The sequence below is a fragment of the Salarias fasciatus genome, chromosome 13, assembly GCF_902148845.1.
Source record: "Salarias fasciatus chromosome 13, fSalaFa1.1, whole genome shotgun sequence".
Taxonomy (NCBI): domain Eukaryota; kingdom Metazoa; phylum Chordata; class Actinopteri; order Blenniiformes; family Blenniidae; genus Salarias; species Salarias fasciatus.
In genome coordinates, this window is record NC_043757.1 from 15,846,937 (window position 1) to 15,872,690 (window position 25,754).

The 25,754-nt window shown below is 42.7% G+C and overlaps 1 protein-coding gene across 1 annotated transcript in view; it reads left to right on the forward strand.

The window, feature by feature from the left end:
- Nucleotides 1–25,754, forward strand: part of itga9 (integrin, alpha 9) — a 47,472-nt gene that overhangs the window by 11,923 nt on the left and 9,795 nt on the right. The window contains exons 11-19 of the mRNA XM_030106590.1: nucleotides 672–766; nucleotides 2,132–2,222; nucleotides 2,532–2,577; nucleotides 2,671–2,825; nucleotides 4,978–5,138; nucleotides 19,985–20,137; nucleotides 21,132–21,208; nucleotides 21,586–21,733; nucleotides 25,635–25,721. Of these exons, the coding sequence (XP_029962450.1) occupies nucleotides 672–766; nucleotides 2,132–2,222; nucleotides 2,532–2,577; nucleotides 2,671–2,825; nucleotides 4,978–5,138; nucleotides 19,985–20,137; nucleotides 21,132–21,208; nucleotides 21,586–21,733; nucleotides 25,635–25,721 (1,013 nt within the window). The remainder of the gene's footprint in view (nucleotides 1–671; nucleotides 767–2,131; nucleotides 2,223–2,531; nucleotides 2,578–2,670; nucleotides 2,826–4,977; nucleotides 5,139–19,984; nucleotides 20,138–21,131; nucleotides 21,209–21,585; nucleotides 21,734–25,634; nucleotides 25,722–25,754) is intronic.

Below are 25,754 nucleotides of genomic sequence, written 5' to 3' on the forward strand. Positions count from 1 at the left end.
CGTACGTCTCAGACCTGTGTGAGATATGTGTGGAAGCCTGCTGCATGGCAGAGCGTGCGTGTGTGTGTGTGTGTGTGTGTGTGTGTGTTTTGAGAAGAAGATGGCAGCTGGAGAGCATAACTCACCTTGTAACTTGTCGCTCTTGGGTTGCACAGAAAAGCCAGACACACTCGCCAACTGCCTGACAATTATTTACAACTGAACCGCTACCATTTCTTTTGAAAAAACCTACAGTAGACGATGCTAACGAAACAACTTTAATTGCCTTTTGAGGTAACTAAGTATAATGCTAATCGTTGTTTTATTATTTTTGCTTTAGGATTTGCCCCCCCGCGACATGGAAGTGTTTTGGTTTCTAAAAAACATTTATGTGAACTTTCTGTTCAAATGGGCTGAGGAGAGGGTGTTTCAATGCTCTTGCCAGCACTTTATGATCTTGTTTCCACTTTCCCAGAGGTTGCACAACTTTTACGGTCACTAACAACACTTAATTGTCTATTACGAGTCTCGCTATTAGAGCTTGTTTCCCATGCACTGGCCTGCTGAAAGTAAGCAGAGAGTTAATGCCTGGTTTTATGTAATCTTACAGTAATTTATTTCTTCATTCATAGTGATAGAATGCCATGTGCCAGCTTTAAACATAGATACTTTCTTGTTGTTTTTCTCTTCAGATGTAGCCATAGGAGCACCGAAAGAGGACGACTACGCCGGAGCGGTCTACATCTACCATGGGGATGCTACTGGAATTATCACAAAGTATTCCATGGTAAGAATTCCTCAAAGTGTCAACTTATTATCATCATATGCAGCAGTGTCATCGCAAGATCTGCCTTTTCCTCATTTCTGCTTTTATTAGTCTCTTTATAGCCTCGTTAATCTTTGCTAAATCTCGGTTAAAGCCATGCAGTTGCTTCTGAGCGCATGCAGATGCAGAAGCTGAGCAAAGTGTGGTAAAATCACAGGTGGTAATGCAGCCTGAAGGAAATGTTTGAGACCCACAGAGAACCAGGCACAGTTTCCCAGGTCATTATGACTACAGTGCATTTTCAAGCTCAATAGGCATCACTTTATTCCTCATAAACTGTCATGTATCCGAGATCCGAGATCATCATTACAAATGGAATAATCTTTCCAAAAATGTTTCTTCATCATTGTTAGAGGGGGGAAAGTGGCACAGATAGACTGAGGTTTAGTCACTGAATTCATTTCCTGTTACCTCCCAAGTTCCCCCCTGCACTGAATTAATAGCAGAGAGCCGAACCACCACCTCCCATTCAAGATAATCCCGCTTCTGTCAGCTTCACGAACTAGACTTCTCATGCCGTGTTTCTCAAAGTAATCTGTGGGGAAAAATACAATCAGATGGGTTTTTATTCCTCCTGATTATCCACTGCAACTCTCCTCAGTACAAATTGCTTTGTAAACATGTGGACGAAATACACTTCCTGTGAATGATGTTACTGACAGCAATATATGGTGCATTCATGCCGCTAAGTCTCATTTCCCAGTTGCAGTGTTCATAGAACTTTAAGAAATGAGTGACTTCAGCAGTTCAGCTTCACTGCTGCTGTCAGTATAGAAAAGAGAGAAAAAAATGTCTCATCCTATTTGATCAGTCTAAGAAATTTATGTCTATTTTCATGTTAACCTGCTGATTTCTGCTGCCAGTCCTGCTCTCCAGGTCAGGCTATGTCAGGAAGGGCATTCTGGGTAAAACTAGCTGATTTATTTCTCTGGAGCATTGTGATTTGTACCTGTGATGTGAAGCAAAGTAAGTAAATTTCTCAAATTCCTCCAAAGCCGGTGCCACGATGATTGACGTCAGATCCTTTTCCCGAATCTGTACAAAACCTCCCACTTCTGCTACTGCAAGCCTCCCAGTTTGACAGCGTGTAGATGTATTTTTCCCAGTGTGGTATCTTTCCCACCTTCCACTTACTCACAAATGCACCATTGTATTATTGTTCATATCCTTAAGCCATCATTCCTCTGTTTTAAGTGTGGAGATATAAACTTAATTACGCAATTCATCTCTGAAAAACAAAGGTGGAGCGAACACAAGTCAGGTTTTCTTCCACGTTGCCTCACATGTGGTACATGTGGAATTTAAGACTGGTATCATTTGTTCCAGAAACTGTCAGGACGAAACGTCCAGCCTGGCCTGCAGATGTTTGGCCAGTCCATCTCTGGCAATGTGGACATGGATAACAATGGCTACTCAGGTATGATCACGCTGCATTTTCCAACCTCTTCAGTAATATTGAGAATAGAATAGATGTGGAATCAATAATTGGATTGTTCACCGTCTTAGATCTGGCCTCTGACCCTCGCTCAGCAGCAGAGGTCCAGACTCGTGGTTGAGGCATCTTGTTTACTGCATTCCACAGCTGACAGTCAGTCTGAGCCAGCAGGACGGCAAAACGCCTCTGTGCATTGTTTTGGATGTGCAGGTGTAAAGACTGCTGTCAGCAGGCGTTACGTTCACATCTCTCTTTTCTGGATTTTCAAATCTGTCATGTATTTTGCTGTAGATGTCACCATTGGAGCTTTCATGGCAGACAGTGTGGTACTACTCAGGTCAGTAACACGCTTTTTCTCTGCCACGCTGTGCGGTGCTTTTGTTTTACTTTAGATTTGCTTAAATCTTTCATCTCTGTCATGTTCGTGCAGGACCAGGCCAGTGATTACAGTGGACGTCTCCATTTTCCTGCCCGTATCTATCAACATCTCGGTGCCGCAGTGCCACGAGGCCCAGCAGAACGTAAACTGCTTCATCGTCACCGTCTGCATGCGCTTCAGAGGAAGACAGCTGCCCGGCCAAATAGGTGATCAATCCTGACCGGTGGAACCACACTCCACTCGCTCCATGCCTTAAGATGTCCAGTGAGATAGCGCTGCAAAATACACACAACCGTATTTCAGAATTGATTGAAGATTACAGTTTTTCTCTGTCGCTTTGGTGCATTTCTCACGTGTAAAAGCGTGTCACTTGCTCAAACTGGATAGTTCATTCCTCAAAAGCAAGTTTTCATGTCAGTGAAAGTGTGTGTGTCATCAAGAAGAAAACTACTGACACCGTTGTTTATGAATAAGACAGCTGAACTGGCGTCATGTTTTCATCATGACAGTTTAGTTGACAGTTTGACAGTTTTCTGGAAGTGTTTTCTGTAAATGCAAAAAGGTCAGATCTTGGTGACACTACCCAGAAATGTTCAAAGCATCATTATATACTATTTACACAGCCATTTGAAAACAGTTACATATTGTTGTATTTACTGAGACAACTGAGTACAAAACACTGAGTATGTATGTTTCACATCTTTCCTGCAGGTACTTTTTGTCATTCAAATTTGTTCTCAGCATTGTGCAAAAGAAAAAAACATATATCCTTATGTACAAAAACATAAACTCCCTTTGTGTGGAGCTGTGCGCAGCTGTAAACAATAATTCAGAAAGTACTGGAACTGAACATACGACATGCACAGTATTGTCGATCAATCATTCACATCCAGACGTTCTAAAAGTGTTTGCGATTGGTTGGAAGGAAACTGCTGCTGATGTGCACAAATGATTAAATGTTGTGTGGATTGAACCAACTGTTGAACCTAAGCCACTGAGAAAAACTGTAACATCTTTCCTCCTTTTATCTTGCTCAGTTATTTAGATTTTAATATTTTCAAATAAATTATTGTATAGTTTTTTTTACGACTCACAGATGGCTGTTTTGAATGTCACATTCTGATTCTTTTTTTGAATTATCAAAGCTTCATTTGACTTGGAGCGTAACAGGTTTGCAAAAAAGTATTAGGTTTTTTTTTTCTGGAATTAGTTCGGACAATATAATTACTATTTTTGATCCTAGTATAGCATGCTAAATAAAAACCAAGACAAACATCTGACCTTCTCTGTCAATAGTTTAAATAAAATCATCCTCCCTGATGTTATAGCCTTCCTAATTAAGATGTTTAACCAGAATGGGAAAAGCAACAAATAGTTGTTTCAAGTGAAATTCCTACTCCTTTAATTTTTCAATATGGAATATTTGTAAACATGATCGCACCGGCTAACGGTCAGTGTGGCCACTGGTTTCCCCTTCGACCTTTCGCTAGCTGACCCCCGGGTGCGGCGCCTGCTGAGAGCTGAGGTGTAGTCCTGTTCCAGTGTTTGGGTGCGGTCATTTGCAGAAACCCCCCAGGGGAGCAGGAGCCCTGTCCTTACATAATGACTGTGTCCTGGCTCGCAGAAAAAAGGGCTCTCTGTTTAGCATTCTGGCCAGCGCCGTGGAAAGTGCAGCACCATGTGTTTGGTGACTCCCATAATGAAACCTTCCCTCGCCTCCTCCGGAGTGAGCTCATGGCCTTCCCTCTGTTGGACGGTGGAAACAGTAGGCTTCGGTCTGACTGGGGTGTGTTTTGCACCCCTCCCACTGTTTTACCAGCATCACACCCTCTTCAAGGAATTACTACAGAATGAGGCTGATTCATTCAGAGGAATGGATTTTAAAAAAGCTGGACGTCCATATATGGTTTTCTCGGAAATATGGCTAATGCTCGACTTCACGCTTATGATTTCTGGATTCAAAACAGGTTTTGCCCTCTTCTGTCTGTCTCAGCATCATTAAATCCAGGAAGGGAGGCAGCGGGAACGTTGTTTCTGAGATGTTTTCTTTCACACTTGCGCTTGTTTTGACGCAGCAGATGGAAAGTTCAGTTAATTTTTTGGGGAACTTCGTTGGTTCACCTTCGACTGTAGAAACAGCAGCACAAACACTCACTGTTCTGTCCGATTTATGTAATACCCAATAGTTTGACAAAAAATATTCCCATCTTCCTTCTTACTGAGTAATGTTACAATTAGCACTAATGTTTTTTTTCACTGATTTTAAAGTCAGCCCAACCCTGCGTACTTTAAATCTTTCTTAAAACTGTCTTTACTCATTCTCAGTTTATGAAGTGTTTTTGTCTGTTTCTCTCCCAGAGTTGCTGTATAACCTAACAGCCGACGTGGATAAGCGGCAGAAGAGCCAGCTCTCCCGGGTTTACTTCACTCAGAGCGGGTCTCAGATCAGTCAGATGAACCAGCAGTTGAGCTTGCACATTAACAGAGAGGAGTGCCAGCGCTACACCGCCTACGTTAAGGTACGTGCTGAGCCTTCACGCCGCTCCGTGTGTTTGCTGTCGGGTCACTCGCGCTCCTGCTGTCCTCAGCTGATCCCTCGGTTACTTTCCCATGACACCGAGCGCTCTCACCCCACTCTGTTGATTTGTGATATGACTTATTTGCTTGTGTGGCTTGTTTTTCCTCTGTATTTATTTGTGAAGTTTCTTGTTGAGCCATAAAAGCTAAAATGTTTGGACAGATCAAAACAAGAGGAGCATGACACTGATAGAGTCAGGGCCACCGCATGCCTCAGCGGCAAGAGGAATGGGTGCTGTAGCCAAAGGCCTCGGTTCAACAGGCATCTGCTGAGAAGCTATTTGTGTCACCCTGCTGGGTTAGGTTAAAGGTAACAGTCTGGCCCTTGATGAACAGTCTGAAGCCACGCTGCTGCTCAAGTGTGCGTCTGCAGAAAATGACAGAAACAGGAAACAGAGTCTCCTTTGTCATCGCATAGTCCCTCTATTGTGTTCCAGTGTGATTTAGTCCTGTGGCCACAGAGAGGGTCCTCATCCTGAGGCCACCATCCGTGTTTCACCTCCGCTAATGCGGAGGCCCACTGCAGGCCTGTAAATTTCACTGGCGGTTCGTAACGGTGCTCTCCAGGCGCTTTCACTGTGGGAGGCAGAGCGGCCAGCTGAGGGAGGGGGGGCGTCATTATACTGCCTCTTCTCATTCGGCTGTTCAAGACTGTAATGAGGCGCTGCGCACAGATCAGCTGTGGCAGTAATCTCTTTTATTCAGCAAAACACGGACATCAAGCTTATCAGCATTCATTCACCAAGAGTCAAGCATGTGTTTATGCAGGCTCTTTAATAAACCTGGGCAGTTTTACACACAGGAGAATCATTTCATTTCAAACTTAATTTTCACTTCTGTTCATCAAAGTTTCAACACACAGAGCAACTAGCAGGAGGGTCAGTCACGTAAAGTGGCGTTTCTGCTCTGGGTAAGTCTAACATTTCTACGCCCAAACCAAACATCTTCAGGTTTGTGGGTGGGCTCAAAGCTGCTTCATATCTGTGGCATCTTTCAGGCAGGGAGATAAACTCACTTACACTTTGAGTACTGTCCATCAGGCCAGATGTTACTTCAGAGACACGCCATATTTTGCACTTTGCTGAGTTACTTCAGGCACTTGAGGATAAAATTACACTTTGATGCAGCAGATGTTGATAAAAATAAATCAAATGAAGCCGTTTTAATGATCTTTATAGCAGCAGGTAAGCAGAGTAACGCTACCAGCATTCCTTTGTAATGTTTGTGGGCTGTGTCATTTAAAACTAAGTGTTATTGATCATGTTTAAAGAATTGTATTGATCTGCTCAGCACACTCAACAAGAAGGCAAACAAAAGTGCTGTGACAATATGTCAAGGGAGTCATTACTTGCTCGATAAATAGTGAGGTTTGAAGTGCAGCTTGGACCTGTGGGTGTCTTTATGGCTACAGATTCCACCTGCTCAGCAGCAGAAATCAGGTATGAGAGTCTGATTGTTACTAAAATCTACAGAAACTACCCAGACGTGTGTGTGTGTGTGTGTGTGTGTGTGTGTGTGTGTGTGTGTGTGTGTGTGTGTGTGTGTGTGTTTGTGTGTGTGCCAAGGTGTGGTGCCCAAATTACAACCTTACCAGACTGTTTATGAGCTGAATGACCTTAAATATGTCTGAAAAAGTAGAGGGGCCAAAGATTAGGACCTGGCATGATAAGTGTCTCCCGTGTGTTTGTTGTCGCAGCGCATGTGTTTGTCCTAAACGTAGAGGAAGAGCTGCAGGATCACAATAATCAGAAGCGATCTGGCTCCGCTCTGAGCGAGGGTCTCGTCTGCTTGACCAATCGTGTCATTCATCTTCCTCATGTGTCTGCCCACATGAGCTAGTCCTCCCTTTCCCCTGAAAGAGGTATGGTAATGGAAACCAGCTGGTTGCCCAACTGCATCTTCAGGGTGGGGGTGGGGGGTGGGGGTGGGGTTGTGCACCCTACCCCACCCTTTACTCAGCTGAAACATGTGGAGAAAACACGGGGGCGAGGCTGGCGCTACGGCAAGGTGCTGACTGCAGTCGAATCGACTGGAGCTGCGAGCTGGCGCCGCTGATGGAAAGACTTCACGTCAAGGTTGATTGCTTGAGCCCTGATGCATGAGGGCCGCTGGAAGCAGGCCATGAGCTATTCTGGGCCACTCTCACGTTTGTAACTGTTCTGACCTCCTGTCGACCCCATTTGTTGTCTTTATGTATAATATATTTTAGTTAGCGCTACTTTTTTGGATTACCCCGGTAAAGTAGTGACATGAGGCAGGGTATGCCCAGTGTTTCAAAAAAAACACTACATTGGATTCTCAGCAAACCAGCGAAACTCTGAGACTATGAGGGCAAGTTATTCAGAGATTAAAGAAGCAAACAGTACAATGTTGAACTTTTCAGGAGTAATTCCTTGAGAAATTATGCAAGTCTTTCATGTTGATCATTTTTAACTTGTTTGCATTGGCATCAGCGAACAGCGAACATACCGGTGCACCAGATGGTCTTTGTTTGGTTATTTTTAGCAAAATAAACTCCACACCGACTTTCACTGCCGTTGTACCTCACATTCAGCGAGGGAGGGGAGGTCAGGATGACTGATGACTGATTAGAAGTTCAGATGGGCGGCAGCGCTGTGCGTGAGCTGGAAATGACTCATTTAACAAGAAAACCAAGAATTCTTCAGTTTGATGTGTTTTATTAAGTACTTTTGTTCAGTTGGCATGTTGTACCTGGGAGCCATATTTCCTTAGCTGACTAAGCCAGGCAGAGCTGGTGTAGTGAAATACTTTAAAGCATTATTCACATGCACAGAGACGCCTCCTCAATTATTCCCTTTCATCAGAAACAATCCGAATATTTGTGTGAGAGGTAACTGGCTTTAGGGTTAGTATTCCTGTCTGCATGTCCTTTCTTGGGTTGGTATGATAAGAAACAGATCTTCTAGTCGGAATAATGGAAGACTCGCCTATCTTGAGACAAAGTGTACAGTCAAACTGGTGCCTATGTGTACCACTGCGTGCAGCAGTGATGCTTTGTTCTGCATGTTAATCTGCTCACAATTCAATGCATCACATTGATAAAGGCAATTTTTGAAGTATTACTTTATTATATCTAATTACATGAATTCATTAAAAAAGAGAAGTGAAGTCTGTGCTGAAGGTACTGGGATGTAATGAAAAAAGACTTCGACATCTGTGAGAAACACAAGCCTCAGTTCCAGCAAGAGCTGACTCCAGAGACGTTGAAGTGTTAAAATATATCTTTGTTTCTGGATGTTCAGTGTCATTCCTGCTGCACAGCATTTCGTAACAATCACTTAAAAAGTTATTACAACATTTTGTCTCGTGCCAAAAACCCTTAGCTTGGTGGTGAAAGTCAGACAAAGTCATTAGGATCTATCATCTGTGAAGTTATGTGCGTACATTAACGGGATATTGCCATTAGTACAGCAGCAAGCCCATTAGTCCCACTGAGAAATTATTTACATTTTCTTTCTGGATGTAGTTTATCTATATTTCCATGCTTTATGTCAAGTGGAGCATATTAGTTCTTTTAGCTATCAAGTCCAACAAGTGCAATGTCAACATATGCTGTGATATATATATTCTGCTTTAAACTGTAAACCAGTCATTCATCATTGAGTTCTTAACAGTAAGTGCTGTTTGCTTGTTGGGTTGATTTCGCCCTCTTGGGTTTGATTCATTGTTTGTGTTGGATATTATTTTTCAGGTATTCCTGCTTCAGACACCATGCACTCCTTCTGTGTTTACATCTCTAGCAGTTCAGCCATCACTGTACATGTGTTTACTGCAGCGGTCGCATTACAGCAGAGCGCACGTGAGCCTTGAAATCCAGCCAAAAGCCAGTTCCATTTGTGGTCATGAGTGGTTTAGCGTGGCACTGTAGATGCATCGCAGTCTCCGAGGAGGAGCTAAAACAGGCAGCTGAAGTTGAAGCTGTAACAGTTGTCTGTTTTAATTTAGCATGTAAACTATCCTAACTCCCCCTCTTCCCTGGCCTACATTACTCGGTGCCCGATATACCCTGTGTCCTCCCACGTTCGTCGAGCACCGCTGGAGTATTTGAAAGTCCATCAAACTTGTTCTGAAGACTGCTGCTATTGTTGGAGCATTTAGACGATGGCCACTTATCTGTCAAAGCTAAGTGCACTCAGGCCTTTTTCCGGCCTCATAAGAATAAAAGTCCCCATTGTGTGGACATGTTTTGAACAACGCAGTGCTTGAAGCTCTCAGGCTGTGGATGATGGCCTGTGAAGATGCAGATGAAACCAGGTTATGTGCCGCATTAGCGCTGCAAATTGAATTCAATCGAGGTAATGCCTATTTTGATGCTTGTTAGAATCGAGCTGTTGCTCATTTGGATCTCATTTGGCTAAATTTGGAATATGAAGGGATAATTGTGCATGAAAATATTTTGTTTGAAAAGACAAAAAAATGTTTTTATCCATTTTATTGATGGGTGGTAAATCAAACCATTATGCCTTTCTTTGAGAAACAACATTTAGTCCAATGAGGATGTTTCGGTCATGCTGGGTTTGGAAGTGTGTGACGCAGCACTATATGTACAGTTCAGTTTCACTCTGTCTGTGTCCCTAATAACACACAAACCTCTGGTTCTCGAGCTGCTGCAACCAGGATGGATACAGTTCACCTAACTGGTACTTCGAGTCCAAATCAATTTAAAAAAGTCTCTTTTTTTCATGATATATAGAGCGCTAATTACAACAGAATAATAATTATACTTATTAAGGTGGAGACCGCAGAAGAGACTTACACAGAAAAGTAATGCCTAATAGCATGCAGTGGTTGAAAATAAAGCCAAGAGACTGAAACAAGTGATTAAGAGTGGCCACATTAGATAGAGCATTATGCATTGCCGCAGCTTAGCTATGAAAACCAACAGGGTCACTTGAGCCATTGCTCTCAGATCAAGCAGATACCTGTCTTGTAAGAGAAAATCAAACGCCATAAAGATTCATTTCGGACTGCATCGCAGACGATAAACAATTAAAGTGAAGTCGCTGACACAGTATGCAACTCTTTCTTTTTACTGACAGATTATCTGATTCCACCTGAACTCTGTGCAACAGTGAATTCTGTTCTCTTTCTTTCTCAAAATAAGTGACAACAGATATAAAAAGTAATCTTCTCTGCATGACCTCAATCTCCCATCTACAGACAAACAGGAAACCCAGGGGTACAAATCCAAGCAGGAGTTCCTGTCGCTGCATCCGAAGTCTCCAGTAAGACAAAGTGCCAGAAACTGTGCTGTCTGGCGCGTGTAAAGCCAGAGCTGCCGTCACACTGCCGGCTTTGTTTTCCTCTTTAAAGTTCAACAGAAATGTGCTATTCCCTTGATGCCGCTCCCCACATTTCATTTACCTCGAGCCAAGAGAGCTGATACAATGAAAGTCTATAGCAGGACGGCAATCAAATCCATCTGTCTTCCATTACTCAGGGCAGCAAGTCGAGCGCCTGCTCTTTGCACAGAATATATTAAAAAGTTAAATATATACGTATATATAATAAATCAAGTGGAAAATGTCATAGACACTTTCATATAAAAAGGATCCAGCCGAATGCTTTAGCTGTATTATTGGTAATAGTATTTACTGGATACTGAAGAAGAGCTGTTGAGGTTAATTTTAGCTCAGAGTAACATTTTCATCAGGATTTCCCTACATGGTCCTGCCAGCATGAACACCAGACAGTTCTTCTCCAGGGTAGTTCTACTGGTGCACGGCCAACAGACTTCAGTTGCAGTGCCACAACTCACTTTCCTCATGAAATTTCCCTCGTGTATGTGCAAGCAAGATATGAGGGAGGCCTTATTTATGGTAAGTCTGCTCATTACGCCGGCTCTGTTCTGTTGCTGCAGTAAATCCATTGTCGTCATTCGCATCAAGAGTGACCAAGTGGTGTGCCGATCTGATGATTTGTTGTTCTTGGCGGCCAGGCGAGCCGGACAAAATGTTTCTGCAGTCTCTTGGCCGCACCGCTGCCACGATGCCACCACAAGGCAACATAATGGGTGGCCAAGTCTGACCACAATGAAAGAGTTTGTTCTGTCATGTTTCCCACTTCCACAGAAGAGGAAACACTTCGGGTGTTCAGCGTCCGTCTTTGCCCGGGCTAAAACGGTGTCTGCGACACCGTGACAACCGAGGGAGGACGTTGCTGTCATTTCCCTGCTACTTGAACTATTTGCTAATATGTGTGTATTCGGTGGCGTCAACTTTGAATTGTCCTTGTGTCAATATGAACAATCTGCTGCAGGAAATGAAACAAATATATACACAAGGCGTTTGTTTATATCCAGCAGAGGCTGTCATTGACCGTCATCAGGTGGATTTGACGAATTTGTGCGTGCATGCTGCAGTTTTATCAGGACTTTGTCTGAAAACAATAGTTCCAACAATAACAGTGGAGTTAAAGCACCCCAGATTCGAGCATGGTGACGAAATCAGTTACAGGAAGCATCTGGAGGCCTCCTATATCACCAGGATGGAATAGACCCAAACACCCGCAAACACTCGCACACATTTTGAAAGCTGAACATTTTCATCCGCTCCTCCCCGCTGTTATCTTGTCCATCTGGGGAATGTTTTCTCCTGAGATTGAAATAGAGATTTTCATTAAATTTGTACGGTCACAGGGTAATATAGCATTTTAAGTGTCCTAAAATGACAGAGATATCATCTATCATAGACTCTGTGGAGGATATCTTTAAGGAATAAAACATTTGTATGCAATTAATTGCATAAAAATGCAGATTGCTGGCTTCCTGTTTATGCACAGATGAGATTTATCAGGCTGTTGAAGGAAGTTAATCTCTCAAAGGCAGGAAGTCTTCAGATGCTTGTTGTTCTTTCTAAACAACAACAAATCCACAAATAGAATAACGATGCTTTCAGTAGGTTGGGTTGATGAGAAACGGCCCAGTAAACAATTGTCCTGTCTGAAACTATTCCCTGTTTATTAGGAAATTCACCGTGGTTGTCAGACGGTGGGAGGATGAGACCCTGTCACAGAGGCTGAATCAAACTGCACCTCCCTCAACTCTCGCTCCTTCCATGCTTCGTCTCATGCCAAGCAGTAATTTGTGGTGGAATACCAAATGCTTTCCATTTGCCAGTCTTTATATATAGTCTGCAACTGTTCCACTTTTGGTTTTGCTCTGATCTTATCTTTTAATTTGAATGATTAACTATTAAACCTCGATTCTGTTGTAGAAATGTTTTTCTATTCTCTGGCCTTCTTCGCATCATGATTTCGTCTCCAAAAAAATGATGCTGGGAAAGAGCAAAGGGCATCGCCCCCTACCCCAAGATTGTTCCTGTTGCTGTGACCACCCCAGTGATTTTCACATAATCCGACCCCACACTTTGAAAGCCACTGATCTGAAAAATATTATTTGTTTGTCTTAACTATTGAACTTTGTGTGCTTTGGGTGCATCATTTCTATTACATATACAAAAAGTGCCATGTTTTGATACATCAATAGATGTATTACCTATAGCCGTGGAGCATTAATGGCAAGAATTTTTGACAATCCAAGAATTCTGTATTGTTGATAGTAATCTATTAAGCTTGGATTATAAGTATGAAATGGAAGTGTGTGAAGAAATCAGTTACCTATAATTGAGTATTATTGGCTGATATTCTTTCTATGGTTGCTCAGAATACAGTGCAGACATATAAGGTGTTGAAAGCCAGCTTGTTTCAGTTTGATTTGCAGCCTTAAAGACCCAAACCAGCTTCCTTAAAAGGATCCCCTCTGAATTCGTCTGTCTTTTTCCAGCAGTGAGCTTGTTTTTGCTTCTCTGGCTGTGTCCTCATGGTGACTCCACATACGTCTGTCAGGTCGCAATGATGACCAGTTGGGGTTAAAGGTAGATAGACATCATGATGAGGGGACCTCTGAGGGGAGAATTCGGGGAATGAGGAGGTCACAATGCAGCGCCACGTCTATTCTCACTGATTCACTTTACAGCTTCTAGGTCATTTAAAGGGCATAAGGTCTTGCTTTCAGTGCAGAAGTAGCAGTGAAATTGAGAATAGAACAGAAACAAGGTGTTGAAAATGTCACAATGTGAGAGCTGAGAGAGGAGGAACTGAGATATGAAGGAACACATCTGTGTATTTATAGGTGGCTGGCTGGATTTCAGATCCAGATATTACACTAATGCTGCTAAAGTTAGCATTGGCATCATGTCAAGTTGTTGTTGATAGACTGTAGTAAAAATAACACGCTGATGAATTTGGTATGTTTGAGCAGTAAACCAATTCCATCTGCCAATTTCCACTGGGGAAGTGAGGCACCTTTCTCTCCTCCATTATAAATCCCAGCTGTGGCTTTTAACTGTCTAAGGGTCAAATGTTGAATGCCTTCCCCATGATGCATTTGAGCCTATAAAAGTTTCCTGTAATTTGTGTTTACGTGAACATTGTTTTAAAAAGCTGTACATCAATTTGCGTTGATTCCTAAAGAGGGGATATGCATCTCTTTATCTGCAGTGTAGGAATCTTTATCTCTGAAGCGATTTTATCCGGTCTGAAGCAAATCGGTGTTTGTGTACTCAGGAGGAGGGTTAGTTTGCGAGACACTTGGAGAAGTATGTGCAAATGTATATGTATGTTTTTCCCTATGTGAAAGACACATGAGAGGCATTTGCTTGTGTTGTTGAGCTGATGCGTGACAGTACAGATGTTATATGTTTCCTGTTGTGCAGGTGATGTTATTTGTCTATTCAAGCTTTGCGGAAGTGCGCATTTGCCCTTGGGAGACATTAGAATGCACCATCGTATCTAGTAGCATTCACTTTGCTAAAGGATGGGATTTGGTTGATTTATGTTTTCAGGGAAACAGCAGGTTCGCTCTGTGCTCAGAATCTAGTGTTCCGTCTTAGAAAATGTGCAGAAAGCCAGCTGATCGGCGTGTTTTCATCTGTGATTGAAATGGAATTATTTTTCTGAACTTTTATCAAACCATTATATCTGACTTGAAAATGCACTCACATGCTCAAATGTCCCTTTTTTGCAATGCTACATGATATATCGCGAATAAAGTGCAATGTGGCAGCCAGGAATCCGTATTTTCCCTGCGATCTGTCCAGATTGTATCCTGCCTTCACACGTCAGCTGGGATCGGCTGGGCTCTGTTCTATACAAAGCTGTATAAAAGATGGATGGATGGATTATTTACTCGTGTTAAGAATAACACAGTGGTGTCGTGGTTGGCATTCTTAACCCACAGCAAAACGATCGCTTCCCGACTAACTAACTTCAGCTCCCAACATGGAGTTTACATGTGTGTGGGCTTTAGCTGTGCACTCTGGTTTTCTCTTACAAGCCTAAGATATGTGTATTAGAGGAATTGCTGGCTCTCAATTGGCCGTAGAGGTGAATGCGAGTGTCTGTGTTGTCCACAAAAAAAGCAGCACACAAGAGGAATGAATGAACCGGAACTGAACATCCAATTTAATTTCATGTTTCAAGCTAAACAAGCTCAATATGCAGAATTACAGCTGTCAATGGACAAAAAGCAGTGTTGACCCTGGACCTGTGTTTGGACTGTGGGAGAAAAGCAGCATCCCCGAGAAAATCCGCTCAAACACTCACATGTAAACTCCACACAGAGAGGCCCCGGGCAGACCCAAACACTGCGGTGAGGGCAGTAACCGTTCCACAAATGTGTGGCCCTTGTTATGAAGTTCTCACTCTGTATATCCTTGGTGTTCTCCACAGTTCTAAGATGAACTCGGCGCCCCGTTCTGCTCTTGTTTGGTGTGTTTCTGGTTGCCGTGTGTGTCTGCGCGCTACAGGTTGTCTGTGATTTATCAGGTTGGACACTCATCTGAGAATCACCGCGTCGACTGGCAGAATGAGACAGGCTGAAACGTTTTCCAGTGGTTTTTAGCAAACATGTCTCATGTTGAGTGGGAATTGTTTTCAGTGGGGTCTTGCATACATTTCTTATGACTGGTTGTTTGTGTCAGATTACTCAGAATCATTTGGTTTTGGACAGAATGAGGGGATTACAAGTCTGGACCTTTGTTGCTTAATTTTTATTTATTTATTTGTTTTAGCCAAACCAGCCACAAAGAAAGGTGATTTCCACTGCTGAGGTAAGACTCCTCACTTAAAGCTGCTGTGGTGGTCACAGTTTAACCCTGCAACCAGCAATTTTTATGATTCGATCACTTAGCTCATTTTTGCTTATTCTGCTTTTCTTTCAACTTTAAAATCTCTAAAGAGCTGAAGCACATTCAGTGCAAATATGTTCATATTTTTCAACTCTCAAAGTGGTAACATTGCAGTGTTTGGTTGAGAATTTGCTCTGTAGCTCCAAAAAAATTACTTATGAACAACATGTTTAAGTAACAACAAAGACTCCTGCATTGATAGAAAAATGTGTGCTGCAGAAAAGCACTTAGCTTGGAGTTCTTACCTAATGAACGCATAAAAGCTGGAACAATGAAAGTGCAGTTAAAGCAGCAAAACTGTAAGAGGAAAACCACATAAAATGCATAACAGTAAAAAAAATTACAAGACGTGTTTAGAAGCAGCTGCACTCATTCACAGTAAGAAGTCCTTGACTGTGTCCTTGAAGGAAGTTATTTACATTTTTGTTTAAAAAAAATATCCTGCCAGTGAAAACTGAGGAACCTCTCCCTCAGCAGGATGTAGACTGATTGCGAGTTGAGATTATTACCAAGGAAATACATTAAACTGAAGTAGTTCTGTCATGAATGTATACAAGTTATGTTGACCTTCTTTGGGATTTAATAGGAAAGATTTCCAGTTTTTATATTTCTGTTGTCTCTGCTACGACACGTCACCAGGAAGTTTTAAGAGCACGAGTTTCATCTTTGCAAATAGTATTAAGCTGCTCTGACTTGACTTTGCCAAGAACGTTCAAGCTAAAACAATTGGACAATACTCTTTCCTACTCCTACTTAGGGTGTCATTCAGAGCTTTTCCCAACATCTGCTAACCTATTCTGAGCTGAGCAGCGGCTGTAGTTTGACCCACAGTCGCTAAAAGGTTCAGTAAACGTCCAACTTTTACACATTTCTTCAGGAGAAGCTGAGATAAGCTGCTAAAGTGCATGTGTGCCATATGTTGCTGACATTACTGTCAATACTTTGCATTTCAAATTCTCCTTCAGTGTCTCGGTATACACACGTACCAAACAAACGTTGACAACCTGAATTCATTCATCACTTAACTAAAAAGCTTTTTCCATTTAAACTAAGCTTCCCTGGCATTAAGCCCTTTAGAAAAAAAAAAAAAAAAACGACCTCAACCTGCAAGCCATCCAAACAGCCATTGTCCTTATAAGGAGCGCTGTGTGCACGTTTCCCTCGCAAGTTAATAAAGACTTCCCATGACCAGGCTCAAGCTGTATGTTTTTGAGGGAAAGGTTTTGGCTGAGAGAGAAGCTCTTGTGCATTGCAGCCAAGCATGAGGCGTTTATACTGAGGATCTGAGACTCCTGCAGGCTGACGTCATCCTCTCTGCACCCACCGCAGCGGAGCCGCTCTGTGAGCATGGAGCGGGCAGCTCGGCGTGTTCCTAATGAAATTAATATGTGTAAATCAGGCAGAAACTGTAGCACAACTCGATCAGAGATGAAATCTGAAAGGCTTGTTTTGTGGGTTAAACTCATACAGTAGCAACATTAGGTTCTTAAAATCACAGAAAATACTTCATGCTAACTTTCTGCATGTGTGGCAATAAGCTGTACGAGCAGTTGAAATTGGAGCCAAGGAAAATGAAATGTTGTTAAGGTGCATGTAATGCTCTGTTGTACCTAATAAATGGATTCTGAGTGTGAATATAAACGCTGCGATAGTCCAGAAGTCTTGTTCCAAAGCAGCTGAATGTTAACAGTTTAAATTGCTTTCTTTTCTAAACATGCAGAATGGCAGGCTGACTGCCCGTCCTTTGTGATTTAATTGTATGAACAATCCGGGAGGCAGTGTCAAGTGTGTCGTAAAAAAGGCTGACTGTAATGTGCAGATTTTGCACTCTATCGTTCAAAATTTACAATTATGGCCTTTGGAAAACAGCTGTTTCTCGCTCAGCTTTTGGCACGTTTGTTGTATTGACTGGAACCCGTAATAAGTAATGTTGTGAAGGGAATGACTACAGGTTTGAAACTATTTCTGATTAACCATGTGGAATATGCACGTACCCTTTTATTAGGAGGAACTTCAGGAATCATTAAGAGGAGCTCTGGTGTGCTGCTGTCAGTGTATTCATCAACTCTGATTCTCTGAAATGACATTCAGCCGCATAATCAGCGACTAGGGACATATCAGGGACCTTTTTTTTTTCTTATTTTCTTAGAATTGAACCTATGCTGAATCACTTTGGAACATGATGCTTTCTTGTTGCTCCAGTTTTCATCTCTTTGGCTTACAGTATCAGCTGTCGTTTGACAGCTTGTTGCTGCATTTTATGATATGAAAAGTAACTCTTCATACTTGAAAACATTCCATGTTTGTGGTTTGACAGTTGCTTCACTGTAGAAGTGTTGAAGCTGTACTTGTGACTTTTATTTCTGGCTTTAAAATATTAAAAATTCTTTCTCTCTCTCTCTCTCTCTCTCAGAGAAAAGAAAGTAGAAATTCCATTAATTCCAGTGCATCTGATCTGAGCTGAAGAACACACCCTGCAGCTTTTGTGTGGAGGATTAAGACAGTGCCTGTTGTGAAGAGAATGGCCTGTCACAGGCTGTCTCCTCTGAAGTTCACCCGGAATTTAAGAAACAGTTGTTGGTTTTCTTTCCACAAAACCGTAGGTAGCAGACAGTTAACACTGTCAGGAAAGCCTCTGTTCCATAAATACAGGAATTAAATGCAGGGTCAGGTGGGAGCAAATGGTCTGAGCAGGGGTGTGGATTCGGGTGGGGCAATTGGCAGCACAGATCTGGGGATAATAAAAGCATAGGGCAAGTGTTACCAAACTGACTCCGGCACTTCCAGTGTGAGTTTGCAGGGAGGGCGACGGTTCATTTGCAGTCTTAAGCCGCATTTCAGGGGGAAAGTGGTTTTGCATGTGGTCAATAATAGATGCTCTGTTTAAAAAGATGTGGAATCCCCTTCACTGTACACTAACACTGTGCTCGTTTCTCTATGCGTAAAAGTCACATTTAACCATTAGATGTTGAGCGCAAAAACACAACATTCGATTTCAGACCAGTACGTCCTCCAGTGTCCCCCGTGGCTTGTGAAAATGTGAGATAAGCAGTGGGAGTTTGGGACTGGCGGGCCGAGCAGACTTCTCCCTGGGGGTCAGTTCACGGCGAGGCCAGCGGGCAGGAACCATTTCAAGCATTCCCCTGTAACTGCTACTGCAGCTGAAGGCTCGGGGCCTTCTCAGAATGTGCCACCAGTCAATGCGTGTTGACTCATTAACCTCTGGGCTGAGTCCACTTTATGGAAGCATCATCAGCATGTCGGGGTCGTCACTGCATGTTTACATTTTGTTGGGAGCAGAGATGCTATCGCACGAACTACAAACATTTGCTGTTTCCATTATTCAAATGTGGATGAAACAACATCTCAGCTTCAGCCCTCGGGAGAGTTTTATAAATAAAATGGATTGACGAATTATCAAGATCCGTTGCAGACAGGAGGATACAAGAGACCAAGGACAGTGGATGAAGATTCCCTGCTGTGGGAAAATGCCAAAAGAAGAACAATCACTTAAACAGAATTTCTTTTGATTTGTTGCACTTTTTTTTTTTTATTCCGCCAGACATATTGTTTTTTCTACATTACCAGGGAAGTTGTGTTTTTATCTACATGTAGCACAATTCCCTTATAGAGCCCAAAATCAGCAGCTTTTGTCTATTTGCTCCTTCCTGCTCCATCTCTCCCTGCTGAAGAGGTGGGAGAGTTTATTACTGGTAAACCTGAAAATGCCAACAACCCAGACAGGCGCTTCTCCTGCCAGGGGACAGAGGGTGGATGGGTGGACCCTGGAAAAACCTGTGATAAATCACAAAAAAGAGGAAAACAGCAAAAGAACTAAGGGCCTTAATGACACGGGGAAGCCCTTTGTACTGACCGTGTGGGCTTGGCTCATCATTAGTGGATATCAGCTGCACACAGGGACGCAGGTTACAGCAGGAGCTCATGTGTGTTTTCTTTGCGGCCTTCGGCTAGTCGGAGCCAGACCCACCAAGTTGCCTTCAAGGGGTGGAGTGAAGCTCTAATAGACAGAAGTGATGAAAAATCAACAGTAGTATCTGGCTTTCCCGTGTATGTCTGCTCGCGCTCACGACTAATGACGATGCTGGATTCGATCACATTCAGCTCTCTGCTTTTATTCTGCCTGTATTGTTTCCAAACCTGATGCCAAATCAAACACATCTTTCAAGGTTTTAACGTCTCAGAGGGAATGCCAGCAAGTTTCAAAGAGAGATTACTCGGTTGAGAATTTGCTGTGGCGACCTCCAGTGTATTACTTAAAACACATGAATTGACCAAAATAAAGGTCGTCAACGAGACAAATGTATCACTGTGCTTTCAAAAGAATTCACATTATTTTATCAGTGTCCATTGAAGTAGTTGAAATGTTGACACAGTGAAGATAAACCCAGACTGGGATCTGATCGTCTGTGCTGTATTTTGGTCTTTTAAGTGTCAATTGGAGAAACATGTTCGGTTAATACCATCAACATCTTTGAGGTTCATGTCAGTTTTTCCACGTTTCTGTCTGTGGCTGGTACAAACTCTCTGCTAAAGAATCATTGTTTTTGTTCTCTCAACAGAAAGATGTGAAGGACGTTTTCACGGCGATCACCTTTGAGGTTTCCTACAGCCTCGGGAAGCACGTTCTGCAAGGACACCAGGACCAGGACCTGCCAGCTCTCAGTCCGGTGCTGCGATGGAGGAAAGGGAATAAAATTGCAGTGAAAAATGAGGTGAAACATCAATGATATTTCATTTGAATTAAATAATATCCCTTTAAATTTAGGTTTCATATTGTTGCTCACTTCAGTGCTCGCAATATGCATCAACTATTACTGCGAGTCACATTTCACATATCTACACCATGTTTTTCTCAGTGTTTTGAAAGTTTTCAAAGGAAAGTCTTTTTTAATCTCATTTTTTGCCATGCTTTCATTCTTATCATTGACATATGAGATGTAATTTTTGTACAAATCTAACTCAAATTTAAGTGAATTACAACTGTTAATATATCATTGTGAAATTTGGAGAAAAAAGGAGAGGGAAAAATAACCTTTCCCCCCATCAACTCTTTGACCCTAGTCATCTCATGAGCATTCTTCACTTGTAATCAAAATGAAAACTTATTTTTTTGACCAAATTGAATTCTGACATAATTTCTTCCTGACCCAGTTCATTTCCTCAGCTGATTAGAGTGAAAGTGAAATTCTCCTCATACCGAAATGAATCTTGAAGTCACGTCTTCTCATACTCCGCAGAGATCCTGAAGGAATTATCTCCAATAGTTATGATTCGGTGTTAGTTTCCAGCTTATTATTGTCTGTGTTAGCTTTTCTTGAGTGGAATCCAAAATGACTGGTTCATTTATTTTCTTTGCAGCCACCTCTAACCTGCCCCACATGTGTTTCCCCAGTGTCTGCACTTTGAGAAAAACTGAGGGATTTGCTTCTTTCAGCACCTACAGGAGCCATTTGTCTGAAACTCAGTGGCGTTACATCAGACTCCACTGCTTGACTTGTATTTCCTTTTCCGTCTTAGCGAGACCAAAGGCCTTCCTCACACCAATTAAAGGAGAGATCAGACACGTTTCCCACAAAATCTATTCAGTCTTCATCTTCTCGTACGACGACACAACACTGCCCCCTAGTCTGAATCCACAGTCAGTGTTTTTAGCCCGTGAACACAAAAGAGGTGGAATGACTGTGTACTCGACTGTTTCCTCTTCAGACTTGGTTCGAGAAGAACTGCCTGTCGGACGACTGCGCCGCTGACCTGAGGCTTCACGGGAAGCTCTTGGTTTCTGGGTAAAGTTTAGATTCTCGCTCTGTCTTTGCCCGTTCCTGTCGGTACTGAGGAAGCAGGCTCGCGTCATCGGCCGTGTGGGTGTGGGGACTGGAACCATGACGCATGCTTGGAGGACATCCATATGTTTTTCCGTAGTTAGGGAGTTCCCTCTTCTACTCATTGTGTATCTTATGTTCTTTTCACATTTAGTAACAGTTTATGTGTTTCATGGCGACAACTAACTATTGTTATACTTTACTGTAATGTTTACATTTATTCCTTGAACTTTCTTTCCTTTTGGCCTCTTCTCTTTATCTGCTTTCCTCTGAAGTATGTTTTTATTAGACCTTTTTTTTTTCATCCATCAAGTTAATCATTTTCTTTGTCTTTGCACCAGACTGCACAGTAAACCCCATTTGGCCCTTGGAGGCGTGAGAAATGTTTCTTTGAACCTGACCATCTCCAACGCCGGAGACGACGCCTACGACACCAACATCTACTTCAACTTCTCCAGAGAGATTTTCTACATCAACTTCTGGCAAAAGGTCTGTAGTGCCTCTTAGAGTTTATTTAATCTGGTATGTAAGTTTGTTTCTGAATTCTGACACTTGGTTGGCTCACTTTAGCAACACAAAAAGAAACAGAAGTGGGAATGGTGCACAAAACCTAATTTTACACATTGTTGTCGGGGGGGAAAGCCCTAGTTTTCTGCTGAAATGTACATTTTGTCTGAGATAGTTTATTTAAAAAAGACTCTGATTGAGAGCAGAATAAACAGTGAAGGATACACAAAGCCGGATCTGCAAGAGGACTGATGAACTTATAGCTTTCACAGAGCTGTAGAAGCTGAAGTGAAGATGAAAGGATAAAATAAAATGTAGGAGAGCCCCAGCGGGAGCATCAACAGCTGTCCCATCTCAGAGGGTCGCTCCTCTGGCTGACCTGTCAAATGCTTTTCTGGATCATTCAACGCAGGCAGCAAATGAGCTGCAGGCATGAGAACAAGCCAGGTTTCACACACTTTGTGCATTCGCACAGGTTTGACTCATGTAACATTAAAATGCTTCTAATTGTTAAAAGGAAATTTCATAGAGAAGCATTTTATTGGCAGTATGATTATCCTTCATGGTGTTTCTGATCGGATCTGCGTCACACAGAGTTCGACCCCTAATGATTTTAACATCCAGTCACTGTTTAAGAAATATCTTCCCACTGCCGTCCCACCTTAGAACTGAAGGATTTTTCACGTGGCCGTGGTGAACCGTTCGCAAATGGATTACACAGCAGCCACCTCTGCTTGTGCTCGTGTCTGTTTGCACACTTGTTGCAAAAAAAAAAAAAAAAACTCGCTGCTGGAGAAATAAAGAGACGCCACGTCAAAGCGTGATCTCTGACACCATCCATCACAAAGGGTTTAGTCCCACATAATAGACTCCATGTTTATCCTCCAGCTGAGCTTTTTCACCCCTTTGATGGATAAGACTATCGCTGGGAAGCACAAAACCGTCCGTGATTTAAAACCCCAGCGAAGATGAAATTGAATTTAAATAGAATACATGCTGCAGGCAGATATTAGAAAAACATTGAGGCCGTTTCAGCTTCTTCGCTAATCTAATGAACCAGGCTGACATTAAGTATCAGGTTACCAGCCAGAGCAGAGCCAAATATTGTGCAGGAACCTGATAAGTGTGCGTGGCTTTCTGCACAAAGGAACAGGAAGTGGAAAGTATGAATGGATGACAGAGAGGCCGCCGAGCAGATTTATTGCCCCACGCTCTTTGAGACATTTCTAATTACTAATGGAGAAGTCTGAGGTGATGATGTGACCCCCACTTTTACGAAGTCAGGGTCAGCTCCTGGTGTCCCCTGAGGCTTTTCCTCCCGTGAGCAAAAGCGTGAACTGCCGCTCTCCTCATATTTAAGTGCAGAATGCGTTATCTGTCTGTTGTTCTTGCAACGCAAGCCGTCAAAGAGCTTCGGAGGGGAATTGGTTTCAGGAGCCCTGCCTTCCCTCTCATGGGACTCAGCGACTGCATCACCAGCTACTGTGTTTTCTTTTTCTTATCTGAGAAAGGTTTTAGCGGTCATATTTGGCATTTTTCTCTTAATTGAGTAGAGCGTTGGCAGACGTTTCGTGCCACGGAAGATTTATCTGTAGTGCGTACTACGCTTTAGAATACTAAAAATTGTCAATTTTCAAAGTATTACTCAGTGTCCATCAAAGCTATTTATTGAAAACAGACAAAGTAAAATATTTGGCAGATAGTCAACGGTAAATGTGGGAGAGAATACAAACGGCAAACAACATCAGCGTGTCACCTAAATATCTGGTGCAGAGGTTCTTCTATAAGATGCCCTCATGAGGAAGAACAAAGTTCAGAAAGTGCAGACTATTTCCGTACAGTGAGAAGTCGAGATGATCCGGGGGCTCACAGTTCCAATGGTTTTAAGAAGTAAGCCCCTGCAAAGTCTGACAGAAAGCCTCAATTGATTAAAAGTCTCTTCTGACATGTGAAGCTGTCCTCCATATTCTGGAGCAAGCCGCTCTGACGTACAGTGAATATCGACGTGCTGATGGCATGACTGATACAGTCATGCATACCTCTGTGTCTGCTGCTTCCATAACTCTTCCACATTGCTCAAAGTGTTTCTATTTTGGTATTGCATGCATAAATAATACATAATGGCTATAATTACAGTATATTTAAAACCATTAACTCAACTAAGGACAGATGATGTGTCCGCTGATTGCTGTTACTTTCTAAATAAATACCAATCTGAAAGGGGCTATTTTAGATGAGTACTTTTTATTATGGTCACATTTTTAATGGTTTATCTCTGTCGGTCTGTGCGATATGGCAGCTTTTAAAGAAGTAAATGAAGTGAATTCCTCATTCATACATTGATTTTTTTATAATACAACAGTTGGAACCTACAAGTTTGGTGATAAAAAGTCTTTAAAGTTAGGAATACAACTGGAAAGATGTGAATTTTTCTTGAACCTTCATACTTGAAAATGTATGAATCACGTATTCTCTCTGCTGTGACGTGACATGCTGTTCGTGGTTGATCCTCATCATAACCCGGTAGAAAGTAGGAGATGACATCAGCTTGGAACGGCGGACCGAAATTGAGCCAAATGTCCAAATACAAGAGTGGACCAAGACTTACAGGGACTGGTAGAGTAGTGAGAAAACAGGACACCTGTGTATTGTCATCCACACTGACACACTCTTCTAGTAGATACTTCAGCTGACGCTGAAGCAGTCTAAACAGTGTGTAATATGTAATGGCCCAGCCATTTGTGGAGATCCCAGTATGTGTTTGTGACAGACAGAGAAAGTAGGCAAGAGAAGGAAAGTGAAGAAGTGCTGAAAAAACAGACTCTGTCACCCTGTGCCTCTGTGGAGGGATGGTGCACCATATGTCTGAGTGCTCTGCACTCTCTCAAGGGCTGCCAGGTGGGTGATGGGTAAACAGGCTGACTTCCCCCTCGATCCTGCCCAGTCTCGTGGGGACAGGCGGTGTTTGCACAGCAGCACAGAGGCATAAAGGAAATAGAGGAAATTCCATCATTGCCAGTTATGCTGGGGTCCCCACACCCATTTGCAGAGTGCTGTAGGCAGAGCTGCTAATATAACCCAACCGAATGAAGGTGGAGGACGCTGCCACGCCTGAGCCTGACACTGGAAATCTGCTGAGTCAGGGCTTACGTGAGTGGAGATGAGTCTGTGGAAGGACGACTCCCTTTAAATATGTCAGCAGACACCACCATCGCACCTTTTCTTTATCATATCTGGCAGCCTTTTGTAAACACTGACTCAAACTGGAGCAGATCCCACGAATGTAGGTGATTTGTATGACTTACCCAAATCCCCTTTTCAATGCTCCAGGACCTGGAGGCTGTCTCTCTCTTTCTCTTTATGGCTACACTTGTGAAGTGCCTCTGCCCAGCACACGAGCTCAGCTGACAGCCTCTCAGTGAACTCTGGCTAAAAGAATTCTTACTCCACGTAGGGTCAAGGCCTGAGTGTTTATACAGCGCAGCCGGTGAAGCTCCATATTGTTTGGACAAGCTTCCAAACACACAGCCTGGAGGCTGTCCAATTACCCACCCGCCAAGATGTGTGTGCCATCACCGCTTTGTACATTCTTTGTTTAACCTGATTTAGAACTCCAATGACACGCTCTTGATCTATCTGTTTACATTTAGAAACATTTTCAGTGGTGGCACATAATTAAAGCAGAATCTATAAATGCTCTGTATTTGTTTTCCCATTCCAAGCTACTCCTGGTCTCTTGTCTCGAACAGAGCTGACTGATCTAAATGACAGCCTGCCTCTCGTCTCCTGGACTTTTCTCGCCGTGTCTTCTGTCGGCCATCGTGTCTCCGGCCCGGCTGTCTTTATCTCTCCTCTTAACATCTGTCTATCTTTCTTTTTGCAGGAAGAGAAGGGTATTTCCTGTGAACTCGTGGATTTGGACTTCCTCAAGTGCAAAGTGGGATTTCCTTTCATGAGAGCACAGACCAAGGTAGCTAAAACTCAACTGCGCGTTGGCGAACGT